This window comes from Malaclemys terrapin, chromosome 5 (assembly GCF_027887155.1).
Source record: "Malaclemys terrapin pileata isolate rMalTer1 chromosome 5, rMalTer1.hap1, whole genome shotgun sequence".
Classification (NCBI taxonomy): Eukaryota; Metazoa; Chordata; order Testudines; family Emydidae; genus Malaclemys; species Malaclemys terrapin.
The window spans coordinates 7,969,319-7,990,276 of record NC_071509.1 but is presented as its reverse complement, the minus strand read 5'-3'; the positions used below and the strand labels follow the sequence as shown (position 1 = coordinate 7,990,276).

The following is a 20,958-nucleotide window of genomic DNA, read 5'->3' as shown; positions in this document are numbered from 1 at the left end:
GCAGCGTAGAAGTCAGAGGTCCAGATGCAGCGTGGCCTGGCTGCTTGAATCAAGCTGGAGCACCTCCTACTCAGAATTGTACCTCCATCTTAAAAATGAGAGCAGACATGGCCCACCCTGCAAGGTCTGGAGAAAACAGCATGGTTCTATACAGCAGCCGGTTCCATGAACAATGAGTGAAGGACTATGAAACGCAGAACAACCAACGGTAATAGATAAAATGACTAACTTTTAATAGGGTTATGCAAGGGAATCCCATGTTTGTACATTGACTAATAAGATTCATGTCATTTATTCATCACCCTGACTCAAAGAATATGTACCATTTTTCTCTACAAACACACTTTTAAGTCCCATAACATTGTACCAAATAAACCTAGTGGGAGACAACAGATTCAGCATTATTAAAAAATGGCACCGCAGTGGTCAGATTGATGGAAATCCTTCTTTCCAAACAATGAATCCCCGAAGGTACAAAATGTCCAAGGTGTTTCTCAGCAGGAACACATTGAAAACGTTGGCCGGGTCACTGGCTTCGATTCTTCTTCTCTATATTTTGCAAACAGTTTATGGAAATGACTGTATCGATTTAAGTAGGCAGCTTGTCCAATGACAAAGTTACGTATGTGGCTAACAGCATTGCAACAGAATTCTAGAAACACGGGGCAAGTTCCCCGGGTGCTATACATTGGTGCCGTTCATTGACGTCAAGAGAGCTACACTGGCTGCCTAGCACCTGGACCAAAACGGTTGCTTTCTTTGGTTTTGCTGTCCCCAACTCTCACAGAAGGAAGTAAATCTTTTCCATAGACCTTCGTTGACCATACGCTAAATATGGATGCGAGGCTTGCGAAAATAAACGCTGCGATGGTTAAGTAGAAACTTTCTCCCAGTGACGTTGCGTAGTAGTGCTTATTTAACAAATGATTGATGCTAGGCTTCTGGATTATTGTTAAGATCCAAGAACAAAGCACCAGAACGAATGCACAAAGAACGGCTGTGAAAAGAGAGTAAAGAAAAGAAAAACAGTGACTTTATGGCTGTGATTCGCAACCCCCGATACCTGTAGCGGTGCTGCTAGTTCACCAGCCTCCCTTCCTTCCTCATGACTTTGAATCATAGAAGATTAGGGTTGGAAGAGACCTCAGGAGGTCATCTAGTCCTATCCCCTGCTCAAAGCAGGACCAACCCCAACTAAATCATCCCAGCCAGGGCTTTGTCAAGCCGGGCCTTAAAAACCTCTAAGGATGGAGATTCCACCACCTCCCTAGGTAACCCATTCCAGTGCTTCACCACCCTCCTAGTGAAATAGTGTTTCCTAATATCCAACCTAGACCTCCCCCACTGCAACTTGAGTCCATTGCTCCTGGAGGGGGAGGGATAGCTCAGTGGTTTGAGCATTGGGCTGCTAAACCCAGGGTTGTGAGTTCAATCCTTGAGGGGGCCACTTAGGGATCGGGGGCAAAATCCATACTTGGCCCTGCTAGTGAAGGCAGGGGGCTGGACTCAATAATCTTTACAAGGTCCTTTCCAGTTCTAGGAGATAGAACAAATAAATAAATTAATGGAGATATCCTGTCATCTGCCACCACTGAGAACAGCCGAGCTGCATGCTCTTTGGAACCCCCCTTCAAGTAGGTGAAGGCCCGGTGTGCCAACTCCCAAAGCACCATCACACTGCCTGCTTCTCATTCAGTTCTATCCTCCAAAGCATCATGCGTGGAGTAGCCCAAGCTACAAGGCAGACCAGGGAGTGCACGGGTGGTTAAGGACTGTTTGGTTATGTAGCCTCTCCATCCCCCGACTCAACGCAATGCGGGGTTGGGCTAGGATTGTGATAATCCTCCATTTGAAAAGGACAGAGCGTTCCTCTTTTTCGGGAGAGGTTTAAGTGGGGTGGGCCTTGTAGGGGGCGAGGGACCTGCAGGACTGAGAGGATTTGGGAGTTGGAAGCGTATGATCAGTTTGTTTCTGTTTGCAGACATGAGCCTCCCCCCATTACCCCAGCTTCAGGTTAGGATAAGAGCATGATGAGAGCCTTGTCACGTTGCTAACACATTTTATAATGCCTGGAAGGATTTTCACTCTGAAGCCATTAGGCACAAATGTGCTAGAGGACAAGATGAGCACAGCTCCTGGCTTACATAAAGGGGCTATAATGTAAAAGCAATACCAGCACAAAGATCGAGTCTTTGAGACCTTGGGGGGGAGGGGAGAAGGATTTTCAAAGGTATTTATGACCCTAAAACCGCAGTTAGGCACCTACAGTAACTCCTCACTTAAAGTCATCCCGGTTAATGTTGTTTTGTTGTTACGTTGCTGATCAATTAGGGAACATGCTCATTTAAAGTTGTGCAATGCTCCCTTCTAATGTTGTTTGGCAGCCGCCTGCTTTGTCCACTGCTTGCAGAAAGAGCAGCCCATTGCAGCTAGCTGATGGGGGCTTGGAACCAGAATGGACCAGCAGCCCCCCCATCAGTTCCCCGCTCCCTTAAGTTCCCTGTGCAGCAGCTGCCCAGCAGGCTAGCAATTGCTGGGCAGTTCAGGTGTCCCTCCCCCCACTGTCACGTGCTGCTCCGGCCCTCTGCCTTGGAGCTGCTCCCTGGAGCCTCCTGCTTGCTGGAGGAGGGGGGGAGGGAGAAAGAGGGGGGTTAGTCAGGATGTCCCCCTCCCCCCCTACTCCTGCCCCCTGCTTACCCCTTCTCCATATAGAGCAGGGTGGGGACAGGACAGGGCTCAGGACTGAGCGAGCTTGGTGGCCGCAGCTGCTGTCTCAACTTTCTGATTTTTTTTTAAAGGAAATATACTTACAGTGGGTCAGCGTACTTAAAGGGGCAATGCGCATCTCTCTCTCTCCCACACACAGGGTGTGTGTGTCTCTGTCTGCCATGCTGTCTCCCCTCCCTCCATTCCTGCTGCCTTGTAGAGTGTGAGGCTACATTAACAACAATGTGTTAAGCCTTGAGGGCTCAGCCAAGTACTAGTTCATCATTTAGCAGCAAGGCATTCTCTGGGAAATATCCCACCCTCTGACTTCACCACCTCAACCAAGCTTCACAATCATCATTGCTGTGTACATTAAATTGTTTAAAACTTATACTGTGTGTGTATTATATCTCTCTCTATATATATATAAAATACAGTTTTTGTCTGGTGAAAAAAATGGCCCTGGAACCTAACCCCCCCTCCCCCTTTCCCCATAAGAATTAATGTAATTGGATTTGCTTAACATCGTTTTGCTTAAAGTCGCATTTTTCAGGAGCATAACTACAACGTTAAGCGAGGAGTTACTGTATACTTTTTTAGGAAAAGAATGTTATGCACCACCCAGTCTCCCGCCAGACAGGTGGGAGAGACAAAGAGAACAAACCCTGAACTGCACCCTCATAGCTATTAACAGGCAACAATTCAAAGGAACAGGCAGAACTAGGACCGTGTGTGTTGTGGTGAAGGTGACCACAGCTCCTGGTTACTGGGTCCTTTCAGTGAGTCATTGACCAGACAATGGGGGTCAGCAGACTGCCACTTCCCCAGCCATGGAGCACTCCCTAGTTGCTCTCCTATGAAAAGACCGTATTCAAGATCAATTTCTTCACCAAGAGTGTGACCCAGAAATGCAGCTTCAGGGGAGTCTACAAAACTGCCCACTTCCTCTTTGTTCTGGGTGCTGTAGACAGCGAGGGTGACCAGATAGCAAGTGTAAAAAATCAGGACGGGGTGGAGGGTAATAGGCGCCTATAGAAGAAAAAGCCCCCAAAATAGGGACTATCCCTATAAAATCGGGACATCTGGTCACCCTATGGATGGCACACGTATCAACATGAGGCCCAGAGGACAGCAAGCTGTTGATGTGATGGCCGTCTGTAATGTAAGGATGTGCTCTCCAGATGCCCCGTTTAAAAATATTCTGTAGATAACTATCCAAAAAACATTGCTATGATTTATTATTATTAATAAACACAAATCCGCCTATTTCATCAACCAAACTGTGTCCAACGCCGGCTGTCTAGGTACTTATATGATCCCCATTGATAGTGTGTCAGAGTGCCTCACATGCAGGTTTGATGGAAAACATTTGGACAAGAGAGTTTCATCAAAATTGAAATTTTCTGCTGGAAATGATCCATTTCACCAAAAATGTCTGTCAGGGAAAGTCAAAATGAAATGTTTCACTTCAGGTTGAGTCAATGTTAATTTCTGCATGAGGTGTTATAGCTGTGTTGGTCCCAATTGCTGGGTCTGCCTGGGCCACTATGGTGCCTCATGAGTCTTGGAGTTTTGAGTCCCTAATGCCTCCATTCTCCCCTATGGGCCTTGCTCCCGGCCTGGACTACATTTCCCATGGTGCACTGAGGTCTCTGGCTGTGGCTGAGACCCCCCCGGTGCATTGTAAGAGTACCATGATACACGGTAGTGACTCATCCACAGGTAGAAACCATGATGCATCATGAGAGATGTCCTCAGGCCAGACAGCAGGGCCAATAAGGGGAAATGGGGGCATGAGGAACCTGTAACTCCAATGGGGCAGCCACAGAGAGTTACGTCAGCCTGACCTGAAACAAAACATTTCATACTGCAGGTCAGAAATTCTATTTTTTTTTTTAAATCAGCTCTGGTCACAAACTTTAATGAGTTTATCCTCACAATACCACTGTGAGGTAGGGAAGAGCAAAGGACAATTACGGGACGTGCCTAAATTTGTACAATAATCCTGGGAACTGAACCTCAACCCCCTGAGTCTCAAACAAGTACCTTCACCACAAGACCAGCCCTTCTTCTCCCGACGAAAGAATCTAACAGGATATCCATGGAAGCATTAATTTCATTTAATAGAAATCTCTCATACACTTGCAACAACCTGGAACCCATCTTGCCTAGGGGCGTTTTAAGAAATGACACACAGCCTTCTACAAAACACACCTCTATTTACACTCCAGCTTTTGCAGTACCAGACCTCTCTTTACAACGGTGTTAGCTCCTGCCCCGATACTGTGCCAATTACATGGTCAACAAAAGGATTCTTTTCTTTCTGTTGAAGGGCTACATTCTGCAATCAGTTTCTGCTTAAGAGCAGTTTTCTTAAAAGGGCACGGTCAAAACAAAAACATCCCCATAAGCTGTTAAAACTGAAAACGTACAATGGCTGATTTATAGATGCATCGATTTTAAGGCCATCAGGGACCATTGTGATCAGCTCGTGGCTTTTCATGCTGGCTGTTTACTTATTGCATTTGATTCCCCTGGGACAATGACTTTTTAATATGAATGTTTTTATAGAAATCCACGAGAAGCAGCATTCCAAAACAATACCAGAACCAGCGCAACTCAACTGGCCCAGGAGTGAGCAACCTGTGTGTGTTACCGGGCTGGGAAATTTCACTTTTGAATCTAGTTGCGTTCACCTTCTGGTTCTCCTGCACTAGCCCAATGCTGCTGCTGTTTAGGATTTCAAACCTGCCGAGGAAAACTTACAGGTACTGTACAGGTACAAAATGAATGAACACTTTTTAAAAACTCAAACAGGAAAACTCTTCTATTCATATTAAGTTTTACAAAAACCCAATATACTTTCTGAAGACAGAACATTTGGTGGTTTAAATTAAGTTGAAAAATACCTCTTTAATGTAGGTTACAAAAATCTGTTCAACAAACAAAGTTACCTGACAAAATATGTAGGGCTGTTGCAATGATCAGACGTGCCACTCCTAGCTTCTTTATCTCTATGAAGTCAAGGAGGAAAGCAATGAAGCCCGCCAACACACTCAGGAAACAAATTCCCATCATCAAATCTACGAAGACCCATTGATCCGAAGACAGGATAACAATTTCTTCAATCAAAACAAAAAAAGCAGAATGAATGCAGGACAACGTGAAATTCAATTGAATGAATAAGTACAAGACAACAGTGGCTGAATTCTCTTAACTCTTTCCCTGTATCCCGGCCCCTTTCCACATGCCGTGCTGCCATTGGCCATCAACATGTTGTTGAAACTAATGAACTTCGATAGCCTGTGGATTCAGGCTGACGACACCATACATTGAGCACGTAGATCTGCGGCAGGATGCACCTAGAACATTCAGTGACAAACTCATTATCTCTTTGTTGTATCCATCTCTTGCCTTGTATTTAGATTGTAACCTCTTCAGAGCAGGGGCCATCTCTTTTTTTATATGTACAGTTGTAGCGGGGTGGACACCCGCTCCTGCCCTGAGGGGCTTGGAACAGCCCTGGGAGAAGGCTGGGGCAGGGAAGGCTGATCTGATCTGGGGGCAGTAGCTGCACCTGGGCCACGCCCCAATCTGAGCCCAGCTGGCCTGTATAAAGAGGCTGGGAGCCAGACGCTCAGAAGTCTCTCTCTGCCTTCAGAGGGAGAAGGGCCTGGCTGTAGGGAGCAGAGACAGGGTACCTGAGTGGAGCAGGGCTGGGGAAAGGCTGGGGAGCTCCAGCCTGGAAAGCCCCAGGCTGTGGCCTAGGAGAAGGCCAAGGGGTACTGGGGGTTGCAGAGGGCAGCCCACAGCTAGACTGAGGCAGCAGGTCCAAACCCACCCTTGCCTGTGATGAGTGGCCTATACTGCAGTCTGCCCCCGGGAGTGGGGGCTAATTGGTGACTGGCAGTGGTCTTACACTGAGGCGAGGTGGGGTTAGTGGGTAGGGGTTCCCCTGGGAGGGGAGACCTAGCATGTGTGGGTACTGCCAGGGGGCAGCACCCAGAGCAAGGGGCACCGGGGTCCTGGGAGGGACACTGGAGCCAGAAATAGAGGACAGGGTGGATCACTGGCCTGCAGAGGGCGCTTTGGAGGCTGGATTGAGCTGATTCCCCAGGCGACCAGCAGGAGGTGCCGCAGGGGTGAGTCCGCACCCTTACAACAGTACAATGGAGTTCTGGCCTCTCTGCACTATCATGATGCAAGTAACATGAATAAGAGAGAGCGTTGAGTCCTGACACTTCTATCTTCAGAATCCCTCCAGGCTAGAAAGAATATCCAGAGAAGGAAGACAGTCCTCCTGTTGCATCCCATCTAAGCAGATGCCATAAGCATGGGTGCTAAAACTGTTCAGCCTGGTGAGCAGAGTGAATAAGAAAGCCACAGTGGAAAGCCTGGTAACCCAAGTTATTCAAACTGGCTCTGGCATTTTAAACTCTCTAGCCCGCTAAGGCTACATGGTTAAAGAGAACAACTCGCCAAGGCCCTGATTCAGCAAAGAACTTAAAGCATGTTCTCAAGTCCATCCCTCTTTAGCAAAACACTTAAGTCCATGCTTAAGTCCCATTGAATAACAATAAATAATGCCTAGCTCTTTTATAGCGCTTCTCGGCAACAGACCTTAAAGTACTTTACAAAGGAGATAACTATCATCCCATTTTACAACTGGGGAAACTGAGGCAGGGAGCAACAATGTTATTTGCCTGAGGTCACCCAGCTGGCCAGTGGCAATGCCAAGAAATCAATAGGAAATCAGATTTGTGGTGGTGAGGCGAATTTGGTGCTCTGTGAATAGTTCAATTGTGCTTGTGTTTATGATTTATGGCTGGGACCCTAGAGCCTGGGATAGACACTCCAGATTTCCATTGATCTAAAGCCAATGGAAAGACTTCAAAGGGGGCTTAACAGACCTTAAAAAAGAAAGGATAGAAATATAAAGTTACAAAACCCTGGATTCTCTGGGAAGAATGGGAGATGATCAATTGCACCTTGTCTCCGTAGAGACCAGCCAAAAGGCCACCAGATTTTGTAAATTTGAGAGCAGCACTCCGAGAGCGTCAATATGGATGCAAGAAAAGATCTGTAAGAGTTGTTCTGTTAGAAGAACAAGTGGGTGAGTATCGTATCAAAGAGTACACACTTATTGGGTTGCTAGCACATTTGAAACAACTGCCCTAATTTTCATTCTTAAGTGATCCAACACACCTTGCTAGATATTAACATGAGCTTGGCCTGCGTGCCACATAGAGGGGATAAAATGTTGTCAGAGCCACTGTTACAAGACGGTGGGTCCTGATTTCAGCTCTGAAAACTTGTTTTCCTGTTTTATGAAGACACAAATGAAAATGTACTTGGTAATTTTAGACACACAGGGGCTTGGGCATTGATTGGCGGAGCTGTGTGAATATGAGACATTCACACACAGAGAGAGGCACAGAGAAGACAACAAGGCACACACACACACACACACACACACACGCACTGGTAGCATAGAACCATAGGACTGGAAGGGACTCGAGAGGTCATCTAATCCAGTCCCCTGCACTCAAGGCAGGATTAAGTATTATCTAGACCATCCCTGACAGCTGTTTGTATAACCTGCTCTTAAAAATCTCCAATGATGGAGATTCCACGACCTCCCTGGGCAATTTATTCCAGTGCTTAGCCACCCTGACAGTTAGGAAGTTTTTCTTAGTGTCCAACCTAAACCGCCCTTGCTGCAATTTAAGCCCATTGTTTCTTGTCCTATCCTCAGAGGTTAAGGAGACAATTTTTCTCCCTCCTCCTTTTAACAATCTTTCATGTACTTGAAAACTTATATTCTATGATAAATTAAGGGGCTGGGGGTATCTACCTTTTATGGACACCCAGCTAGCCAGTTAGCTACAAAATCCCTTTTAGTAGCTGTTCTCTACTTGCTGTAAAGGGTTAAAAAGTCTGACTGCATGCATAGGTAAAAGGAAGTGAGTGGGCATCTGGCCAGGAGAGCCAATGGGAAGGCTAGAACTTTTAAAAATTGAAACAAGACTCCCCTTTTGTCTCTGTCTGTCTGTTATTCTCCGGAGAGGACAGAGAGAGCAGCAATGCTGTAAGAAGCTTTGAGCCAGGTATGAAAAATCATCAGATCATACCTAGAAACTACTCATTTGAAACCCCAGATATGTAAGTAGATCAGGAAATGTCTAGAAAGACGTGATTAGGTTTATCTCTTATTTCTTTATGGCTTGTGGACTCCTCTGAGCTAACCCTAGATGCTTTTGTTTTGCTTGTAACCTTTAAGCTGGACTTCAAGAAAGTTATTTTGATGCTTAATCCTTATAAGGGGTTCTTTTTAAAATCTAGCAATAGTCTGAGTTTTTAGATGTATTTCCTTTCTTTTTGTTTTTAATAAAATTTACCTTTTTTAAGAACAGGATTGGATTTTTGGTGTCCTAAGAGGTTTGTACACATGTTGTTTAATTAGCTGGTGGCAACAGCTGATTTCCTTTGTTTTTCTTTTTCAGATCTTCCCTGGAGGGGGGATGAAAGGGCTTGAGGGTACCCCACAGGAAGGAATTCCTAAGTGTGCCTTCTTGGTTTCTAAAAGGGTTTTTTTGCACTTGGGTGGTGGCAGCATCTACCCATCCAACGTCAGAGAAAAGCTGTAACCTTGGGAGTTTAATATAAGCCTGGAGTGGCCAGTATTAATTTTTAAAGTTGCGGGCCCCCACCTTCTGCACTCAAAGTGTCAGAGTGGGGAATCAGCCTTGACATGTCCCCTCTCAGTCTTCTCTTCTGCAGACTAAACAAACCCATTTTTTTTTTTCAATCTTCCTTCACAGGTCATGTTTTCTAGACGTTTAATCATTTTTGTTGCTCTTCTCTGGACTTTCTCCAATTTACCCATATCTTTCCTGAAATGTAGCACAACACTCCAGCTGAGGTCTAATCAGCACGGAGTGGAGCAGAAAAATTACTTCTCGTGTCTTGCTTACAACACTCCTGCTGATGTATTATCCCAGAATGATGTTCGCTTTTTTTACAATAGCGTTGCACTGTTGACTCATATTTAGCTTGTGATCCACTATGACCCCCAGATCCCTTTCCGCAGTACTTCTTCCTAGACCGTCATTTCCTATTTTGTATGTGCGCAACAAATTGTTCCTTCCTAGGTCGAGTACTTTGCATTTGTCCTTATTATATGGAGATATACCTATCTCATAGAGCTGGAAAGGACCCTTCACTAGCAGGACCAAGTACTAATTTTGCCCCAGATCTCTAAGTGGCCCCCACAAGGATTGAACTCACAATCCTGGGTTTAGCAGGCCAATGCTCAAACCACTGAGCTATCCCCCTCCAATCCTAATGACGTCAGACTATTTCTCCAGTTTGTCCAGATCATTGTCCAGCATGACCCTGACAAACAGCTAAGATAGCTTTTGGGATAAGTGCAGGCTTGAGAGGAACTTGGAATTGTGAGCAAAGTCACTGTCCCCTGTGTTTGATTCCTGCTGCATTCATTGAAACACAACTTGGCACATTCTTTGTAAATGAACAGGTCTGCATCAAATACATTATTTAGTATCAATTTCTCCTCCTACAGAAACAACCCTCAGAATCCTGAATATTGGCTAGCCATTTAGTGCAGCCAGCAGATGTTTAATATTCACAGCTACTTTCCAGGTATGTTTCTCTACAAGAGATTAGACACAATAGACATTGGCAGGAACTTTTGGGTCTCAGTAGGTATATCAGCTACAAATAATGTTGCTGTGGAGACTTTCTATAGAAATGATTTTTTCACCAGTCTACGGTTTGGTTGACTGTAGGATCTTGTCTAGGATCAGTCTAGAAAAGCATGCCAATGTGATAGAGGCCTTCAGTGTATCAGCAGAGGCCTCACAGCCTACTGGTGCAGTTATTAACAACATGGGTGGGGTACTTTGTTTAGTTTGTCACCAGGAAGATTTTTTTTAAAGGTCCTATTTCATAAATTACACATTCAGCTTCCTGACCTTACTGGGAAACTCTCATTCTGACTGGTCAGCCCCCTCTAGCACAGGGGAATGGGAACACAATTCTCTTTCCTTTCCAGGATGATGGGAATCACTTTTCTTTCGGTTGTCTTGGAGACATTTGACTCTTTTTAAAAGTAATAATTCATAGAATCATATCATAGAATATCAGGGTTGGAAGGGACCTCAGGAGGTCATCTAGTCCAACCCCCTGCTCAAAGCAGTACCAATCCCCAACTAAATCATCTCAACCAGGGCTTTGCCAAGCCTGACCTTAAAAACCTCTAAGGAAGGAGATTCCACCACCTCCCTAGGTAACCCATTCCAGTGATTCACCACCCTCCTAGTGAAAAAGTTTTATCCTAATATCCAACCTAAACCTCTCCTACTGCAACTTGAGACCATTACTGCTTGTTCTGTCAGCTGCCACCACTGGGAACAGTCTAGATCCATCCTCTTTGAAACCCCCTTTCAGGTAGTTGAAAGCAGCTATCAAATCCCCCCTCATTCTTCTCTTCTGCAGACTAAACAATCCCAGTTCCCTCAGCCTCTTCTCATAAGTCATGTGCTCCAGGCCCCTAATCATTTTTGTTGACCTCTGCTGGACTTGTTCCAATTTTTCCACATTACTCCAGATGAGGCCTCACCAATGTCGAATAGAGGGGAATGATCACATCCCTCAATCTGCTGGCAATGCCCCTACTTATACAATTGTCAAATCCAGCGTTCTCCCTCCATCTCTCACCCCAGAATCAGGTTATTCTTCCAAGAAAAGCCTTTCCCAGGGTGAAACGTAATATGGTAGTATATGATAGAGCTCAGGCAGGTGGGAGGAGGAGTTTACGTGGCAGATGGCTTTTGGAACACCTTCCTCAGAAGTCGAAATCTAAGGGGGAAGTACAGCCTTGTAGAAAGGTTCCTTGTTTGTGCTTTTATAGCAAGAACAGGAACCACATACTAATCACACCGTGATTCCTAGACTCACAAGTAGCCCCTTTGTCTCTTCAAGTGGTTCCCTCACATGTACCTTTACAGCAGTAAGAAGAACAGGAGTACTTGTGGCACCTTAGAGACTAACAAATTTATTAGAGCATAAGCTTTCGTGGACTACAGCCCACTTCTTCGGATGCATATAGAGTGGAATAAATATTGAGGAGATATATATATACACACACATACAGAGAGCATAAACAGGTGGGAGTTGTCTTACCAACTCTGAGAGGCCAATTAAGTAAGAGAAAAAAAACGTTTGAAGTGATAATCAAGCTAGCCCAGTACAGACAGTTTGATAAGAAGTGTGAGGATACTTACAAGGGGAGATAGATTCAATGTTTGTAATGGCTCAGCCATTCCCAGTCCTTATTCAATCCTGAGTTGATTGTGTCTAGTTTGCATATCCATTCCAGCTCAGCAGTCTCTCGTTGGAGTCTGTTTTTGAAGTTTTTCTGTTGTAATATAGCCACCCGCAGATCTGACATTGAATGGCCAGACAGGTTAGTGTTCTCCCACTGGTTTTTGAGTATTATGATTCCTGATGTCAGATTTGTGTCCATTAATTCTTTTGCGTAGAGACTGTCCGGTTTGGCCAATGTACATGGCAGAAGGGCATTGCTGGCACATGATGGCATATATCACATTGGTAGATGTGCAGGTGAACGAGCCCCTGATGGTATGGCTGATGTGATTAGGTCCTATGATAATGTCACTTGAATAGATATGTGGACAGAGTTGGCATCTGGCTTTGTTACAAGGATAGGTTCCTGGGTCAGTGGTTTTGTTCAGTGATGTGTGGTTGCTAGTGAGTATTTGCTTTAGGTTGGGGGGGTTGTCTGTAAGCGAGGACAGGTCTGTCTCCCAAGATCTGTGAGAGTAAAGGATCATCTTTCAGGATAGGTTGTAGATCTCTGATGATGCGCTGGAGAGGTTTTAGTTGGGGGCTGAAGGTGACATCTAGTGGTGTTCTGTTATTTTCTTTGTTGGGCCTGTCTTGTAGGAGGTGACTTCTGGGTACTCGTCTGGCTCTGTCAATCTGTTTTTTCTTTACAGCAGTGGTTCTCAACCCATTTACCATTGAGGGCTGCATATGCAAATTTGGCCCAGCCATATGTAGTCAAATTATATGGTGTCAAATTATAGCAGAGAGTGAAAATGCCCAGAGAAAGGCAACAAAGAGGAAAGGAAAGTCCCATCACCTGGAACAATTAAAAACTGGATAAAGCACTAGAAAACATAATACTGGGAAGAATCCACCACTCTAGCAAAGGGGAATACCTGGTGTAGGGGACGTAGCAGAAAATTAATGTTGATGATTGAGACTTACATAAGACAAGTCATTTATGTATAGGCCTTATTAGCTTGCAGAGTGCTTATTATTATTAGCAACTTGTAGCATCCAGGTCCTATTTATAGGTTAAAAACCCACTAAAATTAAGCTACTCACAGGTAGCAGCATCAATCAAATTCATTGCTGCTAGTGCCACCAAATAGATCAGAAAACTAGAATGATTTAGCCTGGAAAAGAGAGGAGTTGAGAAGACTTGATGGAAGACCAGAAATTAAAGATTGAAGAGAACAGTGAGATAACTGATCAGTTCTTTCTTTTTGACAGTGTCACACAACACAAGAACTCATGTAGATTCATGGTAAGTATATTAGAGGAAAAAAACACAAGGAAATATTTCTGCCCATATTGTGTGCAGCGTTCACCACCACAGGCAGTCACAGAAGCACAGTACCACAAAACTAGACAGGTGCATAATCACAGAAATAATTGAAATGCAGGGCTGGAAGGGACCTCAGTAGGTCATCCAGTACAGTCCTCTGCACTCAAGGCAGGACTACATAATAATTATCAGACCATCCCTGACATGTTTGTCTAACCTGTTCTTAAAATCCTCTAATGATGGAGATTCCACAACCTCCCTAGGCAATTTATTCCAGTGCTTACTCACCCTGACAGTTAGGAAGTTTTCCCAAATGTCCAACCTAAACCTCCCTTGCTGCAATATAAGTTCATTGCTTCTTGTCCTAGGCACAAAGAACAATTTTTCACCTTCCTCCTTCTAACAACCTTTAATGTTCTGGAAAACTGGTATGTCTCCCCTCAGCCTTCTCTTCTGCAGACTAAACAAACCCAATTTTTTTCAATCTTTCCTCAGAGGTCATGTTTTCTAGACCTTTAATCATTTTTGTTGTTTTCCTCGGGACTTTCTCCAATTTGTCCACATCTTTCCTGAAATGTGGCGTGCAGAACTCCATTCATAGAATCACAGAAGATTAGGGTTGGAAGAGACCTCAGGAGGTCATCTAGTCCAGCCCCCTGATCAAAGCAGGATCAACCCCAACTAAATCATCCCAGCCAGGGCTTTGTCAAGCTGGGCCTTAAAAACCTCTAAGGAAGGAGATTCCACCACCTCCCTAGGTAACGCATTCCAGTGCTTCACCACCCTCCTGGTGAAATAGGATTTCCTAATATCCAACCTAGACCTCCCCAACTGCAACTTGAAACCATTGCTTCTTGTTCGGTCATCTGCCATCACCGAGAGCAGCCTAGCTCCATTCTCTTTGGAACCCCCCATTCAGGTAGTTGAAGGCTGCTATTAAATCCCCCTCACTCTTCTTTTCTGCAGACTAAATAAACCCAGTACCCTCTCCTCATAAATCATGTTCCCCAGCCCCCTAATCATTTTAGTTGCCCTCTACTGGACTCTATCCACATCCTTTCTGTAGTGGGGGGCCCAAAATTGGATGCAATACTCCAGATGGCCTCTGGCCTCACCACTGCTGAATAGAGGGGAATAATCATTTCCCTCGATCTGCTGCAATGCTCCTACTAATGCAGCTTAATATGCCGTTAGCCTTCTTGGCAACAAGGGCACACTGTTGACTCATACCCAGCTTCTCATCCACTGTAATCCCCAGGTCCTTTTCTGCAGAACTGCCGTTTAGCCAGTTGGTCCCCAGCCTGTAGCAGTGCATGGGATTCTTCCATCCTAAGTGCAGGACTCTGCACTTGTCCTTGTTGAACCTCATCAGATTTCTCTAGGCTCAATCCTCCAATTTGTATAGGTCACTCTGGGCCCTATCCCTACCCTCCAGGATATCTACCTCTCTCCCCACCTTAGTGTTATCCGTGAACTTGCTGAGGGTGCAATCCATCCCATAATCCAGATCATTAATGAAGATGTTGAACAAAACTGGCACCCGGACCAACCCCTGGGGCACTCTGCTTGATACCAGCTGCCAACTAGACATCGAGCCGTTGATCACTACCTGTTGAGCCTGACAATCTAGCCAGCTTCCTAGCCACCTTATAGTCCATTCATCCAATCTATACTTCTTTAACTTGCTGGCAAGAATACTGTGGGAGACCATATCGAAACATAATCCAAACACCTCCCGGGTGTGGTGTTCTGTTCCATCTAGTGGCACCGAGACCACTTGAAGAGAGCGATTAGGGAGCCTGCTCTACAACCTTAGCTAATAGCTATATGGCTTGAGCACTAAGCTCCAGAAGTCCCAGGTTTGATCCCTCCCAATGATGACCGGGGTCTGTCAGTATTACAAAAAGCTTTGCTAAAGTCAAGGTATATCACGTCCACCGCTTTCCCCATATCCACAGAGCCAGTTATCTCATCATAGAACGCAATCAGGTTGGTCAGGCATGACTTGCCCTTGGTGAAGGTGTTCCTGATCACCTTCCTCTCCTCCAAGTGCTTCAAAATGGATTCCTTGAGGACCTGATCCATGATTTTTCTGGGGCAAGAGGTGAGGCTGACCGGTCTGTAGTTCCCCGGATTCTCCTTCTTCCCTTTTTTAAAGATGGACACTATATTTACCTTTTTTCAGTTGTCTAGGACCTCCCTCAATTGCCATGAGTTTTCAAAGGTAATTGCCGTTTGAGGCCTTATCAGAACGGACCAGAGTATTTAATCCTGCTGAGGCCAGATTAAATATATCTAGATCATCCCTGACAAGTGTTTGTCTAACTTAAAAACCTCCAATCACCAGGATTTCAGATCCACAGTCAGCAGCAGCCTGTTCCAGTGCTTACTGATCCTAATAGTTGAAAGTTTTTCCTAATATCTAATCTAAATATCCCTTTCTGCAAACTACGTTGATTGCTTATTGTCTTACCCTCAGTGGACATGGAGAACAGTTGATCAATGTCTTTTTTTTTTTTTTTTTTTTTTTAAAACAACCTTTCACATATTTGCAGACTGTTTTCATCTTTCACGACACCTTCTCTTCTGTACACTAAACTAAACATGCCCAATTCTTTCAGTCTTTCCTCATCGGTTTCTAAATCTCTTATTTTTGTTGCTCTCCTCTGAAATCTCACCAATTTGTTCAGTCTTCCAGCTGAGGCCTCCCCAGTGCAGGAAAGAGCAGAACAATTACCTCCCTTGTCTTACATACACAGTCCTGTTAATATATCCTAAAATGACATTTGCCTTCTTCACAACAGCATTATACTGTTGGCTTATATTCAATTTGTGATCCACTATAGCCACTCTGATACTTTTCTGCAATACTGCTTCAAAGATCGTTACTTCCCACTTTGTATTTGTGCATTTGCTTTTTCCTTCCTATATGTAGTATTTTGCACTTGTTTTTACTGAATTTCATCTTACTGATTTCAGACCAATTATCCAATTTATCAAGATCATTCTGAATTCTAATCCTGTCCTCCAAACTGCTTGCCAGTGTGGGGTCATCTGCAGTTTTTATAAACATTCTCCACTCTATCATCCATGTTGTTTGTGAAAATATTGACTAGTACTGGACCCTGGACAGACCCCTGTAAGACCCCTATGTGATATGCCCTCTCAGTTTCACAGAAAACCATTCATATTCTGAATACGGTCTTTAAACCAGTTGTGCACCCAACTTATAGTAATTTCATCTAGACCGTATTTCCCTACTTTTCTTATGAAAATGTTGGGCTGTATCAAAAGCCTTATTACAGTCCAGATGTATCATCTCTATTGATTTCCCTCTCCCCTGCAGGCTAGGTTCCCTGTCAAAGAAGGAAATGAGATTGGTTTGGCATGATTTGTTCTTGGCAAATCCATATTGGCTGTTACTCATTCTTCTGATGCATTGGGCACCGCATGACATGGATCCAGTCTGGCAAATACTCTACCCCTTAATAGGGCAGCCATCTCAAAAGAGGTTAAGTACCTGCACCTTCTGGAAACTCGAGGAAAGGACCAGCTGAAAGGACAGAGACCATCTCTGAACAAACTCACCCAAGAGAGCCAGGTTAGCCCCTGCCCAGACCACACTCCCCCCCTGCCCAAGACTATGGTTCACCCTTCGGCAGCCACAAACAACTCACTGGAGACAGCCAGGCTCCCTCACTGCCCCTCCCCCTCCCAACTGTGAAATCCAGCCTCCTCCTGGGATCACCAAAGAGGGGGTCCCTCCTCCCCGCCCGCATATGATCCTCTGTGCCAGACCCCTCCCCCGCCCGACCTCTGCCCCCTCCCAGCCACCAGGCCTCTCTTTCTTCCTTCTCTCCAGGGTTGCCTACCTCTTCCCCTTTAACCTCCTCCCCCATATCCCTCCTTCCCACCTGAGGGTGGGTCCTGTGCACCCTTGAAGCCCTCTCCCTAGAGCTGTCTCACCTGTGCTCTGCGTTTCGTTCAGCCACTGCTGGGACTGCAGGCGGGTGGGCACCCCGAAGACGTAGATGACGGCCCAGTACTCCGACCTATGCAGCAGATGAAGGGGCACGTTGGTCTCCAGCGTGATCCAGGCCAGGTTGGAGATGGCGATGCTCAGGGCTGCCACACCCAGGCACTGGCACGTGGCTGCGGCCAGGCTCTGCTGCGTGGCCCTCGACAGCTGCCACAGCTCCTCGTGGATGGAGCGGGCTTGCAAGTGGGCGACTAGGGCCAACAGTCCTGAGTTGTCGCTAACGGCCGACGAATCCCCCTTCATCGCCACCCACTGCCAGGGGGAGCCGGTCCCCGGCTGGTTTACAACGCGAGGCTGGCTACATTCTGCCCCCAACCGTCTGCATCAGTCCCTTCCGCAGCAGGCCACGCCCCTTCCGCCCACCAATGGCGGAGGCTGCCGTGGCTTTAGCACCGCCCCCTCGCAGCCGCAGCCCCGCCCTCTGGACCTGCTAACACCAATCACAGGCTGCCACCTGCCCCAGTCCTTATAGCGACCATTACCAGCCAGTCCCGCGGGCCTGGGCCCTGCCCGCTCCTTGTTAATTATTTCACAGCAGTAGGGTGGTCAGATAGCAAGTGGGAAAAATTGGGATGGGGTGGGGGGCAATAGGAGCCCATATTAAAAAAAAAAGAGCCCCAAATATCAGGACTGTCCCTATAAAATCAGGACATCTGGTCACCCTTCACAGCAGTGCCCCAGCCAGGCTGGAGGCCACTGGGTGCTAGGTGCTGTACAGACACATGGCAAAAGACAGTCCCAGCCCGCAAGAGCTTACCGTCTTATTTGAGTTGAGATGCCACACGTGGGCGTCACAAACCAAGAGGGCAGATGAGGGTAACAGAGCTAGGAGTGTGGGCTAGCTACGCGCACACCCCAGGATGCCTGGCCATCTGGCTATGTCTACACTGTACCAAATACCACCCCCAGCTGTGTGTTTCAGAGCCTGGGTCAACTGACTCAGGCTTATGCTATGTGTAGAGTTATGGCCTTTGAAATGCAAAAAAACAACTCCTCCCCCAACCCCCACCACACCCCCAACCCCAAGGCAACTACAACACCCCCCTTCAACAGCCACTTATAGTGGCTCAAACCCCCTCTGTCTCTCTCTCTCTCTCTCTCTCTCACACACACACACACACACACACACACACACACACACACACACACACACACACACAGTGTTTGCGTGTTGGTGGGCAGACAGCTGCTGTATTTTCACCAGTTTTGATCGGTTCTCACTGACACTGCGGAAGTAGGAACACTGCAGCTTCTTTAGCTGGACACTGAAACTTTTAGCATTCGATAGCCCCCAAACCTGGCAGATTAAATTATTTTTCTGGCAACTGGCAAATCCATAAAAAAAACCTCAACTCAGCCAGGCTGGTCAAATACTGGCCAGGTGCTAACTCTAGCTATGGGGCTAACAGTGGCATGGTAGACGTTCCGGCTCGGGTTGGAGCCTGAGCGCTGAAAGCCGGTGGGGGTCAGGGTCTGGGCTCAGATCAAGCAGGAACATCCATACTGCTATTTTTAGCCATGCAGCGTGAGCTGAAGTCAGTTGACCCAGGCTCTGAGACTTGCTGCCCTCCATCCCCCACCCCGCCCCCTTTCCTTGCAGTGTAGAAGTACCTGTGCTGGTTGACACTACTCAGGCCTGCATGTGTCACAGCCTGCTGCCTAGAGCATGCACATCCCCTTCCCTTTACCATCCCTCACCTCATTTCTGGGCTCACTGACCATCCTCCAAACTGTGTTGGAAGACAAGGGGAAACCCAGATTACCCTGTGGAATTAGGGCAATGTCCAGGAAGGAGTAGGGCCGGCTTGAGGATATTAGGAGGGGGAATTCCCAGGGAGGCAGGATTAGAGGAAAGGACCAGCAGGGATACCAGGCACTTGTTCCTATCTCTGTTTCGGACTTTGCTCCGACAAACCTCAGATTCTCCACCTGTAAAACAGTAGATTTGGAATCTTTGCATACAATGGAGATGAGGCAGTTTATTGATGGCACAGGGGCTCTGACCAGTGGCGATGAGCTGTCATGAACGCCACATACCATTGGGATCCCCACCCATATCAAGGGGGAAATGCTGGAAGCCCCCACACCATCACCTTGTATTCTAATTCATGCAAATACATTGGGTATTGCAGGGGAGGGGAAGAGGTCACCTCTCCCCCATTTAGAGATGCTCTCTCCCTCCATCTCTTTCCCTTCTTTATATTATAGAATGGAGAAGAAAAAGGAGGGAAAATAGCTTGGGGGGGGGTGGAGGGGAGAATAGGGAGAGCCTAGAGAGGGAGGAAATAAATGATTTAGAGAGAAGTGGAGAGTGGATTTAGTGGAAGAAAGATAGAGAGAAGGGGGTGGAGGGATGGGGGATGAGTCCCGCCCACTCCATTCCCCATTCCAAATCCTTCTTGCTTCCTTAATTTTGCCCTGCCAGCCCTACCTTGTGCACCTCATGGCAGGCTGGTATCACACGCTACCCATTACCGGCCAAGCCTTGCATCTTTCACCAGCCAATGCCAGTCCAGCAGGCAACAGTGGTCATTATTACAGGAGCACCTCCAAGATCCCATCAGGCTTGGGGTCCCATTGTTGCCAGGTGCCGGACAAACCCGGAGAGAAAGAGAGGCGCGCTGCCCTGAAGAGCTGTACAGTGTTTCTGACTCAAGACACGACAGACTTCAGTAACGTGGCGCACCCTCTGACTCGAGCCCCTTCCAGAAGGTGAGAATTGAATCCTCAAAAACGTTGCAAAAATCAGGAAATGCAGTTAAGGTGATACTTCCCACACAACGCAGCCATGCAACCTTAACTCTGCCCCTTTCAATCTTTTCCCTCAGGCATCCCTCAGAGAGGCCACAGAACCCGACCCCTTCCTTAAACATTTGTATTTAGAGTAATCATTGCCAGCCAGTGATAAGTACCCCCAAAGTAACAGTGGTGCACGGCCCGTCCATTGGAACACCGAACAGGAATCCTGGCCTACAATCACGGTGGAGACAGAGAAAATGGCAGTTTTTATTAGGGGGAAAATGGTCTACTGGGATGTTCTTCTTTGGCACGGCAGCAGGAGCAGTTACAGCTGCATGCAGGTTTGTGGGGGAAGCGTCACTTTGCCTGGATTGTCTGGTTTTCCAGGGTTGCTAATTTAGTATACAAGAGTTTAAAGGGCACAAGGCACGCAGGCCACCGCTGGAAGCCTTCAGTCTCAACTCCATGGTAACAAAGCTGCTTCCCTGTGAATTTCCATCAGGGTTTTATTTAAATGGGGGGTGATGGGAGTGCAGCGGTAGCGGGGTTCCTGTGCACTCCTCACAGCCCGTCAGCTACCCCAGACACCCCTTCCTTTGTCTCCTCTGGATGTAGCCGCCAGAATCCCTGACAGAGGGCCTCCGCCTCTCCCTGGAGAAGGGAAATTACGAATGAGAGATTCCTCTAAAGCTCCTTAGTACCAAAGCAGCCAGGATTGCTTCCAGTCTCTAACCAAGAGCCAAAATCTCTTATGGATGGGGGACTGAGCCACACAGCTTAAAGAGGCACTCAAAGTCTGGGAGCTAGGCCTCCAGAG

At 46.6% G+C, this 20,958-nt stretch overlaps 1 protein-coding gene across 1 annotated transcript; it reads right to left on the bottom strand.

The window, feature by feature from the left end:
- Nucleotides 1-258: 258 nt before the first annotated feature.
- Nucleotides 259-19,124, bottom strand: LOC128837947 (uncharacterized). The gene is given in 5 exon segments (XM_054029650.1): nucleotides 259-997; nucleotides 5,661-5,828; nucleotides 17,330-17,657; nucleotides 17,660-17,754; nucleotides 19,091-19,124. Coding segments are annotated over 5 exon segments (906 nt in total). The 3' UTR covers nucleotides 259-716.
- Nucleotides 19,125-20,958: the final 1,834 nt, after the last annotated feature.